General features: G+C 38.0%; 1 protein-coding gene across 2 annotated transcripts in view; it reads left to right on the top strand.

The window, feature by feature from the left end:
* Positions 1-13,191, top strand: part of LOC150103869 (ATP-binding cassette sub-family A member 2-like) — a 975,482-nt gene that overhangs the window by 487,921 nt on the left and 474,370 nt on the right. For both annotated transcript variants that reach the window (XM_090397162.1, XM_090397161.1), the window contains exon 25: positions 3,643-3,828. In XM_090397162.1, coding sequence (XP_090253288.1) covers positions 3,643-3,828 — 186 coding nt within the window. The remainder of the gene's footprint in view (positions 1-3,642; positions 3,829-13,191) is intronic.

Genomic DNA, 13,191 nt, shown 5'->3' with positions numbered 1-13,191 from the left:
CAGCAATTTCACGCACTTTGACTTGCCGGTCATTCAATACCATATCGTGCCCTTGATCAATGATTTCTAGTTATTACACTTTTTGGACATCATCTTTGGACTTCACGTGGATCATCTTCATGGCTGGTATGGCTATGTTTAAACTTGGCAGCCCATTTCTTAATTGTCGAATTAAGAAATGGGTTGCCGAGAATTTTATAACTGTACGATACTTTTGAAGGGATCCAGACAAACACTTTTGCTTCAGAAAGCTGTATAAAACAAACTACTTGATAGAATGACTTGCAATTTCATATGGATGCTTATGACTGATGTTCCAACTTAGAAAAAAAATCTCTTGCCGATAGTGTCATCTATGTTCGAGGCCGAGAACTTTTCAGACCACCCTTTTACTGTATTATGGTGAAATATGTTATGAAACATATCAGTCCACAATGAGTTATGACTCCATGGAAGTGGTGTCAAGAATAAGAATATTAAGGCAAAACACATTAAGAAAACCTGGTTATTAAGTTTTTTTTTTATTATTATCATTATTTTGTGATACCTCCAAGGAGTCTAAAGACTCATCAATGGAGAGTGCCCACTCAACAATTCTCTGTCTCCGCCAACTACACCGAAACACCACTACTAATCTACACCAATATGAGCAGTTCATCAGAATTGGCATCAGTAATTCTCCCACTCTCTGTCAAGTTTACTGTCATTAAATGATTCGTATCTTTTTTATTGAGTCCATCCCTGAGAAGTTGGTCAGCCTATAATACACTAGTACTAGTATCAAGGATGGGCAAGAAGGAACTTGTTTGAATTAGACTTGAAGAGCTGTGAATTCTACTCTTTAGTAAACAGGTTGTGGGAAACTGTTCCAGAGGGCAGCAGTGGAAACAAAGAGAAGGAGAAATTGGTTCTGTGGGCTTGTAGTTAAACTGGAATGTGTTGATTTCCCTCTGCACATTCAGAGAGGTTAGACAGAGAGTGGGGGAATTATTGATGCCAATTCTGATTAATTGCTCCTGTAAAAATATTTGTATAAGAAGCAAGCAGCAGAAATTGAATACTTGTGTGAAAGTGAGTGAGTTTAATGTATTAGTGAGAGAGCAATCCAGCTGCTGCCCCTTTCTGTATAGAATTCAATATTTTTAGGTGGTAGGGGTATTGTGGGCACCACCCTACAAGTGACAGCAATATTTAATGGGTGGATGGATTTGTGATGTGTATCAGATTAGGAGCTCTATGGCAGTAACACCTTAAGTGATAGAGAAAGCCTAATTTTTGGATGCAGATGATGCAATATTTAGAATGTTCTTGTGCTAATTGAGATTTGATATCAGCATTATCCCATAATGGTAAATCTCATCTTGAATAGAGATTTGGTTGTTGTCAGAGGTAAGACTAGAAAAAAAAAAGATTTTTTTTTGTGGAGAAATAATGTAGATCTGCAGTTTGCTAGCATTGACAATGTTAGCAAATTCCTACTGGTGAATGCGTTGCCTTTCATCAGCAAAATTGTGTACTGGATTTGGCTGTCAACTGGAGTAGATAATTTATATTTAGAAGGAAAAGGGTGAGCAACAGAACAGAGCCTTGTGGGACTCCAGCATTAGTTGCATAGTTAGTAGATGAGCTATCAACCATCACTTGAATTTGAGCATCCATTCAGAAAGCTGGCAATCCAATTCCAGAAGCCAGGGGACTTGTACCAAATCAGGTTAAAAGCCTTGGTATTATCAAGGACAACCAGTTGAGATTGGCCAAATTTTTCCATTTTGTTTGTCCAGAGATAGGTGTCATAGGTGAATAGATTCCCTGTTAATTAGGAGTGATGGTTCTATGGTTCTTTCCACGACTTTAGAAAGAACTGAAGTGAGGAAAATTGGACAGTAGTTTGAAGGTAAAGATTTGTCACCCTTCTTAGGAATAGGATACCTGTGGCCTAATTTTCAGACTGTAGGACAGATACCAGTGGAGCATTAGAGTGTAAATAGGCAACATGCTCATGCTCCACTGGTATGAGAGTGTAAATAGACAACATATAGTGGATGTTAACTCTGCAGCACTAACCTTTAGAACAATCGAAGGAATGCCATCAGGGCCAGGAGACTTTTTTGGTATCCAGTTTGATCAAAATTTTTCTGATCTTTTTTCTGGAAAAGATCAAACAAGGCATTGAGTGTTGAGTCTTTTGGAATGGCACCCACCCACTAAAGGTTTATTTGTAAACCTATAGTACATTTGCACTGTGGGTAGGCTAAAGATTTTTTCCTGCTGCCCACGTAATTAACTCTTTGTCTCATATATCTCTACAGATTTATCTGCTCTCCATGCATTCCAGGCCATCCCATTGCTATGCAGATCCTCTCTGTACAAGCATTCATTATTGCTTCCAGAATGCACTCGTCTTATAATGTTTCTCTCTGACTACCCTAACTCTCTCCATTTCTGTCTCCTGCTTGTATTCCTGTTCTCAATTCTCACTCTCATGCTGCTGTCATCTCCTTTCAGAAACACTTCCACCTCATCTGATCCACTTTCCAGTTTGTTCACATCACCTATGACTTCCTCTTATCCCTTGTTTACATCATTCATTACATTTTAACAACAGCCTCTTTGGTTGATTCATACCAAATGCATTGCATTTCTTTTATTCATTTCCTTTCCCCCCCCCCATGCATTCTACACATTGACAAACTGCATCCTTTTTTCCTCACTTAGCTCTGATAGTGTACCATTCATATAAATTAAAGATGACCAAGTGGAAAAACTTCTAGCTATCTCTAATCCAGAGTATTTTAATAATAAGGTGTGACACCTTTTGGCTACTCGTATATGAAAATATGACTTCTGCATTACTTCAACCTTGGCATCACCTCTGGTTCCCACTGATGAGACCTCAGTAAGGGTCAAACCCAGTCTGGGTAGTGATCCTTCCCATAATGCATAACATTATACATGTCTGCAAGGATATGTGCTTTGCATTATGGGTTACTAAGGCAAGTGATGTGAAGTTATTAACTTCTATATTCGAGTCACCCCGGTCCTGAAAATGCTTCAGGTGCAAAATTAGTTTGCTTACACTTGGATAAAGGATTAAACCAAATGTATAATTTCTTGGCATCTTTAATTTATAATATAACCAAGTGGGAAAAAAACTTCCAAATGTACCATTAACGATGGTCATTCTCTATCTCAACTCATGATTGTCATAACTAGGCAACAAACTAACTACTCTCTCTTCACTCTCCTCAATAATCTCTTAATATCTATTCTCACATTCTCACTAATGCACAACCAGTTCATTCATTCCTACCACTAGCAGCTCCCTCAGATGCTTATTTCTGAAATCCAAAGCATCTATCTATCTTACCATTTATAGTTTGCGGTCTGGAAATGCTGATATGAAATCCAATTATCCAAATATCAAAAGAATAAAACTCAATAAATTATGTTTTATTCTTCTGATGTGTATTTTATTCTTCTAATGTTGATTATATTGTGAAGCACTATAATGAATAATAACAACTTCCAAGTCTTTCGTTATGTTTGTTTCCTCTTTACTTTTTCATCACATCTCCTGTTTATTCAGCAGTTATTTTTTTATATCACCATCTGTAAACTTGCATTATAATTTCTAATTTGTAGGTCGAACAATTCTGCTCTCCACTCATCATATGGACGAAGCTGACATTTTGGGTGACCGCATTGCTATAATCGCCAATGGTCAACTCCGCTGTTGTGGAACATCTCTCTTTTTAAAAAATAACCTTGGAGAAGGTTATCATTTATATTTAGTTAAAGTACCCCTGAATATTGAAGATGAACATAAAGGTAAAGTGATTTTGGAAATATTTTGAAATCTTAACTTGTATGCCAAGAGAGAAATATTATACCACTAGTACTTATTTCACACTGCTTTCAGTTAATAAATGAAATTAGTGACAACATCTTCTCCATATATGTTTTTTTCATATGCCTGTTCAAGCTGTTGGTATTAAATATGTACTGCCATTCGTATGCCTCAATCTCAAATGGGAAGAATGTTTTGTTGCTTCTGTGATATTAAGTGAGATGATTTTGTTCCCCCGCTTGTTCAGTGAATATGGACACAAATAGGCAATAATTGATAGGCTGAGTATACAACAGTTTTTGTTGATATTAAATGCTGTTATTTAGGAGGATGACATCAGACTAGTTTAAACAAGAACAATGATATAATGCCATTTAAAATATATGTATATATATATTTACAGTTACTAATAATTTAAATCTCTAAATTTTTTTTCTAATAAGATACAATTATTCTGATTTAATTTTGGTACCTGCAGTAAAGCCTCAGAGCTTTCTTTAAACAGTTGTTTATATTAAAATATCCTGTGTGAATCAAACTTGCATCGCATTAAAAGATTCTGTATTCTATATCAACTCCATGCTAGCAAGACCAGATTAATGAGACTTCTGGTAGTAGATATAGTATTTATGTTCTTTATGTGTCTTCTTTCTCTTGAACAGGAATTGTTCCAAAATATGAAAGATAAAGATTGTACAGGATTTGGCAAATGTCAAGTAGAATCAATGGTGAGAGTTTATCTTTGGTAGTAAGTAAGAAATTTGACAGTGTATTGTTAGGGGAAAAAATATATAGAAATAAGTTGATACTACTTCAGGATGCTAGCAATAGGAATGTAAGGGATAAGAATCCTACATTCACATTCAGATGTGGAGTTCTGGGAAGTAAGAGTGTAAGAATATGTATAATATGTGCTTTCCTACCTATTTATTTGCATTACAGATTTAATGGTGCCAAATTCTTGTTGTTATGTAGAAGCTGAAGAATAAATAATGTGAACTGTGTATAGTAAGGCCTTAGTAGTGCACATTTTTTTGAGATGGAAATGGGCTGAGTTAAGATGAATTTATCTACCAATGAAAGTCAGCTTGTAAGTGACAGAGCTAATTAGAGTTAGTGGATCAAAATTACAAGAATATTGTCCGCATAGTGTATATACCCAGAAGGAAGTTAAGTTGGTGAAAGATGGCTATATCTTTTTCATTTGCTTATAAATTTTATTCTTCCAACTGAAGTAAACAGAGCACTTCATAAGGCTGAAGCTCTTTAATATATCAGGAACGTATTGGAGTAAAAACCAAAGATTTTCAGCCAATGGAATCTTCAGAACTTTCTTAAAGAAACCAATCATTTCCCTCGAGTTCTTTATGAAATTCATAATCTCATCCTTGGATCAATTTTACTATGGAAAATGTTGGTAGTTTAGTTTCTTAGACATCATGCATATTTCTTTCTTCACTATCCCCCCTCCACCATGCTATATTTTATTTTATTAGGAAAGTCACTTATTTATTACAGATATAAATAATAAATATAAAGAGGATAAATAATGGAATAGAGCCCTTCGGATTCTCCTGCATTGGTAGAAAAGTCCAAAGAGCCATCTGCTATGACATACAGTGATTAACTGAAAACTGACTATCCAAATTAACCTATTAAATTCTCTGCAGCTCGTTATGTGCATATCCTCATCTACAGATTATTTCATTATGAATAAGGATGGTGGTTTATCTTTCTTTGACATAGAAAGGTAAATTACCAGGTACCCATCTGGTATTTTTGACTGGGGAAAAACCTTATATATGTATATATAAGGTTTTAGGAACAAATCCTAAAACACACCCCAACTCAATATCACCAGAATTGAAGATCGGTACTATCAACATAAGAAGCCTGAATGGCAAAGAAATGGAGCTAGCTGAGGAAATAGATAAGTACCAGATCAACAAAATAGGGGTGACTGAAACAAAAAAGACCAAAACTGATGAGCTCTTTCTGAGCAATAAATACAAAATGTTATATTCAGGCAATGACAATCAAGGAAAAGAAGGAGTAGCCATAGTATTCAACACAAAATACGAGGCTAATCTTCTTGAATGGCAGGCAATTTCAAGTAGAGTCATGTGAGCAAATATGAGAATGGGGAACCGGACAATGAGACTTATTTGTGTCTATGGTCCCACAGAAGGTTCTCCTAAGGTAGAAGTGGAGGAATTTTTTGTGGCTTTAGAAAAAGTGACTGACACAATGAAAAACGAAAAGTTGGTCCTTATTGGAGATCTAAATAGCACAGTAGAAAATGATTGTGAGACATACAAAAATATTTTGGGAAAATTTGGAGAAAAGAGCAAAGCTAATAATAATGGCAAATACTTGTTGAATTTCTGCTCAGGGCACTGGTTATTACTAACACCATGTTCCAACATAAAAATGTGCACAAATTCACATGGAGAGAAGAGGCAAGGAATAAGAAAAGTCTCATTGACTATATTATTGTTGATAGTGATGTTTTCTCTCTGGTGCAGGACACTAGAGTGTACAAAGGATTTGAAATTGCAAGTGATCACCATTTAGTCTTAATCTATCCCAATGGCTTTAACAGGCCTTTAAGGCCCACAACCTTCCAAGCATGCTTGGATTTCGTAACTGAAATACGAGGATAGAATGGTCACTCCTATGCCTCAAGGTATTCTTGGCCGTATCTCTGTGTGTTCATGGGGCCGGTTTGCCTGCTTGCGGGATAAAAAACACAGATAAACTGGCGGAATAAACCCTACTGCCTGTGCCCAAGACTGGCTTACTTGGCTATGGCTGAGGAAGATCCTTCAGCTCCTCACGTCTCCGACAGAAATCGAACCTAGGCATATGGTCGCGAAGTTATGAGGTATGTCAGTGTCCTCCGCATCATTCCCAGAAGCCTCTGTGTTGTCTTCACAAAATTGTGAAGACAACACAAAATGTGTCCCCTAAATTTTAGATCCTTATCCACTATCACCCCCAGACCTCTTATTTTCTCTACTTCCAACAATATATTCTCACCAACTGTAAATTCTGCATCCAATCTTTGTTTTCCAAATTTTAAAACCTTACATTTTGCAACATTGAATTCACATCCCCATTTCCATGCCCAATCGCTCAATCTATTCAAGTCTTCCTGTAAGGCCACATCATCTTCACTACACTTCATGGTTCGTCCCAACTTTGCATCATCTGCAAACAACTGAATATCTCCATCCAAATCTTCGCCAATATCATTAATATACAAGTTAAACAGTAATGGACCTAAAACAGACCCCTGAGGCACACGGCTAGTGACTTTCCTTTTCCTGGATATCGCTCCCCCATACACAACTTGTTGATACCTATCAGATAGCCAGTCTCCAATCCAATGCACCAATCTAATATCCAACCACATCTGCTCTAGTTTGACTGTTAACCTATCATGAGGTACTCTATCAAAAGCCTTTGCGAAATCCAAGTATATTACTGTGTATCCTTTTCCTCTGTTCAAGGAAGCAGTCATTTTATTGTAATAAGTAAGTAGATTACTAAAACATGACTTCCTTTTATCAAATCCATGCTGTCCATCAAAGATAATACCATTGTTATCAACCCAAGTCTGGATCCTAGTTTCTCACAAGCTTTTCCAACAACTTAACCACAACACCTGACACACAGATAGACCTATAGTTTGATGCTTGAGTTTGATCACATCCTTTATGAAGTGGCACAATCTTGCACTCTTTCCACTCCTAAGGAACTTGACCAAGTGCTAGAATGTCAAGGCAGATGTGAACTCCCTGACACGTTCCTTCAGAATACGCGGTGATATATTATCAAGTCCCACAGCCTTATTAACATCTAGTTTACTCAACTCCACATACATCTCTTGCTCACCTACAGTCAGTCTCTCCTTCCCATCATCAACTGCTCTCAATCCTTCCATGAAGTCACATTCACAAGATTAAGAGATCTTTATGAACTGTTCATTAAGTATCTCCACCACACATTCTGCATCAGCTGTCTTTATACCATTTTCTTGAATCAATGTCATCCTTCCATAATTATTCTTTTTTTTGCTGGCTACATATCGAAAGAACTCCTTAGGATTCTTTTTGGCTTCATTAGCCAACTGCTGTTCATGCCTCTCTTTAGCTACCCTCACCAACCAAGTCACCCTCCTTGCTTGGTCTTTGTAGACCTCATGGATTTGGTTATTTCCACTTCTCTTATGCTGCCTTCACAATGCCCTTTTTCTCTGTATCGCCTGCTTAATCTCTTTATTCATCCATCTCACACCCACCTTATTTAACCTTCTCACCTTTGGAATACATTTAGGCATTGCATCTACTAATCAGCCTAATTTTTTATATGAGATGAGGAAGTTCCAGATAGGCTTTTTAAAAAGGATGTGAGGTACTTAGATAGGTTGTAAGTAGGGGAGTGTATGCCTTCAACGATTGGTCTGAGCGGAGAGTTTAATTTATGGATCTTTGGGAGTCCATATAATTAGTGGGATTAGTGGATGAAGTGGCCTGAGGGAAAGACAGATGTTTCTTGGTAACTCGGAGGTGGTTTTCAGTAAATTGTTGGTCCTATTATGCAGTTCTATTGTAGGGTCACTATTTAATTCAGAGTGAGTGTCACTGTTTAGTAGTTCCAAATTTTGTTATGGTAATCAGATTTGTCTAAAATGACAGTGGCATTCCCTTTGTCTGCAGGGAGAATAATAATGTCATTATTATTTCTTAATTTTTTAATTGCTGATCTTTCAGAATGAGAGATGTTGTCTGAAGGCCGTTTTGCTTATATATATATATTATATATATATATACAGGGTGTTCGGGATAAATTTGACATATTTATAATTAATTATATTTTTCCGTAAGTTACATGTATTAACACACACTTCTCTTCATTTAAAAGTTTGGACCCTTCTTCATTCATATACAAGATGTCAGAAAGGATGGATAGCTGGAACCCACCTGAATCATGGAAGAGAATAACTTGTATCATGATGATTCGTGCCCGCCATCAAAATAAGGATATTACGACTGCTGCCCAATGCTCCCTGAATACAGTAAAAACAATCAGGCATGAACTAGAGACTTGCAATGGTGACTACGAGGATGTAGCAAGAAGAACGATCCCTAGCAGACGATCTGATTGCGTTCGTACAGCAGAATTCCTCGCAAATCTGCAGGAACAGGTGTTGAAGAACCCTGGCATTGGAATTCGGGCTTTGTTCGTGGAGTTGCTAACTGTAGTCAAGCCCTGGATAACAAGGGTAGCCAATGGTAGGCCGTATGTATGGCAGCAGGATTCGGCCCCTTGCCACACCTCTGGGAAAAGTCAAAAATGGTTGTCTGAAAATTTCTACGACTTCACCAGTCCAAATGTTTGGCCTCCAAACTCCCCAGACCTTAACCCCATGGATTATTTTGTATGGGGCGCAGTTGAAAAAGACACCAATCGCACTTCCAGTAATATAAAAGCCCAGTTAATGGATAAAATTAAAACAGTTTTTGCGGCCCTTCCCAGGGAGACTGTAGCATCAGCTTGTTCGAGGTTCCGAAGCAGAATTGAAGCTGTGATCGATGCTAATGGTGGTTATTTTGAGTAAATCTTGTTGATAGTATTGTAATTAATACAAAATTAACACTTCCAGTAATACAAAAGCCCAGTTAATGGATAAAATTAAAACAGTTTTTGCGGCCCTTCCCAGGGAGACTGTAGCATCAGCTTGTTCGAGGTTCCGAAGCAGAATTGAAGCTGTGATCGATGCTAATGGTGGTTATTTTGAGTAAATCTTGTTGATAGTATTGTAATTAACTCTGCCTGTAATGTTTTTTTGTCAATTCATTAAATTTAATAGATACAAAGAAGATTTTCTTTTTCCTTACGAAACTGTCAAATTTATCCCGAACACCCTGTATATATATATATATATAAAAGAGAAAGAGGAGGATAAGATATGAAATAGGCCTGTGCACTCCTATGTTGGTGGGAAAGTCAGAAAAGAGTAAGCCATATGCTGTGCAGCCATAAAGGAAACCGGCTTTCAAACTACAGGCAGTAAAAGACAGACTAAATGATGCAATTTGCTGAGAAGAACTCAGTGCTGGACATTATGAAATGATCTAGAAATCTCAGGAATAACAATACAGTATAGGTTTCTCCGAAACTTCCATGTTACATGTCCAGAGGCCAGTAATATATGCTATGAGATCTGTCATGAATCTAGAATGGCAGTATCCATAACAGCAGTCACTATAGCTAGCAATAGTGACTGCTGTTATGGTGAAGAAGTTGATTGTGAATACCATTCTCCATCATTTTAGAAAAAGATTTCAGTGAGGTTGGGTTGGTAGCTTGATGGAAGATTTTTGCCTCTCTTTTTGGAATTGTCTTGAATATATATGTATTCCTTCATCTACGATAGAAGTCATCTGATCATAAAGAAGTGCACAAATGATATATTTCTGGAGCATGAGGTTATTATTATTATTCAGGCCTCCATGTAGTCAAAAGACTCATCATGGGAGGTCCTTCCTAAGAAACACAAAGTCTATCATACCACTCCTTAAACTCAATGACTGTTCTCGCTCTCACCACTCCATCAGATAATGCATTCCATGGTTCAACCACCCTCCATGCAAAGAAACCACTCCTCACCCTCTTGCTCACAGATTCCTTTCGTAACTTCCAGGGACAGGTATTGCCTCTTGTCATCACTCTTTCCTGCTGTTCAACCAAGCGAAAGAACTCCCCAGTGTCAACCCTGTAATCAGCTCTCAACAGTTTAAAAGTCTCAATCTTATCACCTCTCCTTCTTCTATCCACCAAAACTCTGCAGTCCACATTCCCTCAGCCGATCCTCATAATTATCATTGTACAGTCCTGAAACCATCTTTGTTATCTGCTTTTGTACCCTTTTCCACAATTAATTTATCCCCTTCAAATCCTGGGGACCAAATCTGAGAACAATAGTCTAAGTGTGGTCTGATCAGGGTCTTATACAACGTAATGATAACTATTTTATCTCTGCAGGTCAGCGTCCTTCTTATTATTGCAGCAATCCTCTGTGTTACCTTCACCACCTTTCCAATATGTACCCTAAATTTCAGGTTTCTATCAATCATCAACCCCAGACTCTTGTCTCCCCTACTTCCTCCAGTATAACTCCTCCCATACAGTATGCAGTGTCCCATCGATGTTTCCCAAACCTCAAAACCTTACATTTTGCTGCATTAAACCAACATCCCCATTCATTTGCCCATCTATCTAGCTTATTCAAATCCTCTTGCAGGACTAGACATCTGCGCTATTACTAATAATCTTTCAACTTCACATCATCCGCAAATAACTGAATATCTCCTTGCAATCCACTGACAATGTCATTGATATAAAGGTTAAGCAATATAGGTTCCAGTACTGAGCCCTATGGGACCCCACTTGTAACCTTCTGCTTCCTTGAAATTGCTCCACCATACACAACTCTCTGATACCTATCGGACAGCCAATCCTGAATCCAGTTGACCAATCTGACATCCAGACCCATGTGCTGCAACTTGAATATCAGCTTATCATGTGGCACCCTGTCAGATGCCTTTGCTAAGTCTAAGAAAATAGCAGTATATGTCTTTCCCCTCATCTAATGCTCTTGTAACTTTATCATAAAAGACTAGCATATTGCTAAAACAAGAGCACACCTTCACAAATCCTTGTTGACTCTCACAGATAACATTACCCTCATCTGGCCAATGCTGTATACGGTCCCTCACTACTTTTTCCAAGATCTTACTAACTACTGATGATACACAAACTGGCCTATAATTAGACACTTCCAGTCTGCTATCACCCTTATGCAATGGCACTGTCTTATCTTCTTTCCATTCCATGGGCACCTTTCCCGCAGCCAGACTTTCATTGAAAAGCCAGGTGAAAGGCACTATCAGTTCTCTAGCACATTCTCTTGAAACTCGTGGTGAAATACCATCCAGTCCTACAGCTTTACTGACATCCACAGTACTCAGTATTTGAAACACTCTCCTCCTGTACCTCGAACCTGCCTTATCCCTCTAGCATTAAAACTAACTCCTCCAGGATGAAATGCTCCAATAAAGTGTTCATTGAAACAAGTCCACTATGTCCTCTGCATCAGTCACTCTATTCCCATTTTTATCCCACAATATCATTCTTCCACAGTCATTTCTCCTCCTGCTGGCCACATATCTAAAAAAATTCCCTAGGATTTTCTTTGGATCTTAGGGCCAATCTCCTCTCATATTCCAGTTTTGTCTTCCTTACGATACTAGTCACTGTTCTGACCTTTTTTTTATACTCTTCATGCATCTTCTCTTCACATGTCTCCTTAATCTCTTCCATAGCCTCTTTTTTGCACGCAATTCCTGTTTAATATTGTTTGTCATCCACTTTACTCCAAATTGTGTCCTCTTGTTCACTCCTGGTATACAACTTACCATTGCTACTAACAAATATTCTTTCATAATTTCCCACGCACTAATGATATCCCGGCCTTCCAATTCCTCTCTCCATGAAACTTCCCCAAGTTGACGTCTAAGACTATTATAATCACCTGCTTTATAATTCCACATACGTTCCCATCTCTTTGATACTCCTGTATGTCTATTCATTTTCCAAGTCAAAACCATATGGTCACTCTCTCCAACTGGTAGGAGAGATGTCATCTCAGTTGTTATACAACTCTTCTGATGCTATAACCAAATCCAAAACTCTTGAACCTCTTGTTACAACTGTTACATATTGCCTAAGACATTTGTCCCTCAAGAATTCTAGAAATTTCATTCCTTATTACTATATGCATCTTCCTCTCCCCAGTTTATACTACTGTAGTTAAAATCTCCCATAACAATTATTCTTCTTGCACTTGCCAAACTCAACTATCTAAACATTTCCTGGTCCCCACCCTGTGTGCTCCTTGGTCTGTAGCAACACCCCACTAAATATCCTGTCTTGCCCACCTCTACCTCATACCATATGCAAAATCATTAGTGCCACTGCCTTCCAAAGTCTCCACTCTTAGAGGACATAGGTCGTCACTTATCATAAGCAGTACTCACCACCACGCTTTCCCTTCCTATCCTGCCAAAAAATGCTGTACCCAGCGACTTCTATTCCTGTCATTATATCCTCTTCTGTCAACCACGTCTCAGTGATCCCAATAATGTTTGGCCAGACTGATGCTATCTGCGCCACCAATTATTCTCCTTTATTCCGGATACTCCTGGCATTAGTATAAAGCATATAAATGCTGTTGTTTCTATGCCCAGCATTATCCCCTCGAGACTCCACTGGACTCG

Source organism: Typopeltis vanoorti, chromosome 8 (genome assembly GCF_054136105.1).
Source record: "Typopeltis vanoorti isolate ZY-2024b chromosome 8, IOZ_Tvanoo_1.0, whole genome shotgun sequence".
In the NCBI taxonomy this organism is placed as follows: Eukaryota; Metazoa; Arthropoda; class Arachnida; order Uropygi; family Thelyphonidae; genus Typopeltis; species Typopeltis vanoorti.
Note: the sequence above shows the minus strand (reverse complement) of the source record. Positions and strands in the feature narration are given on the sequence as shown.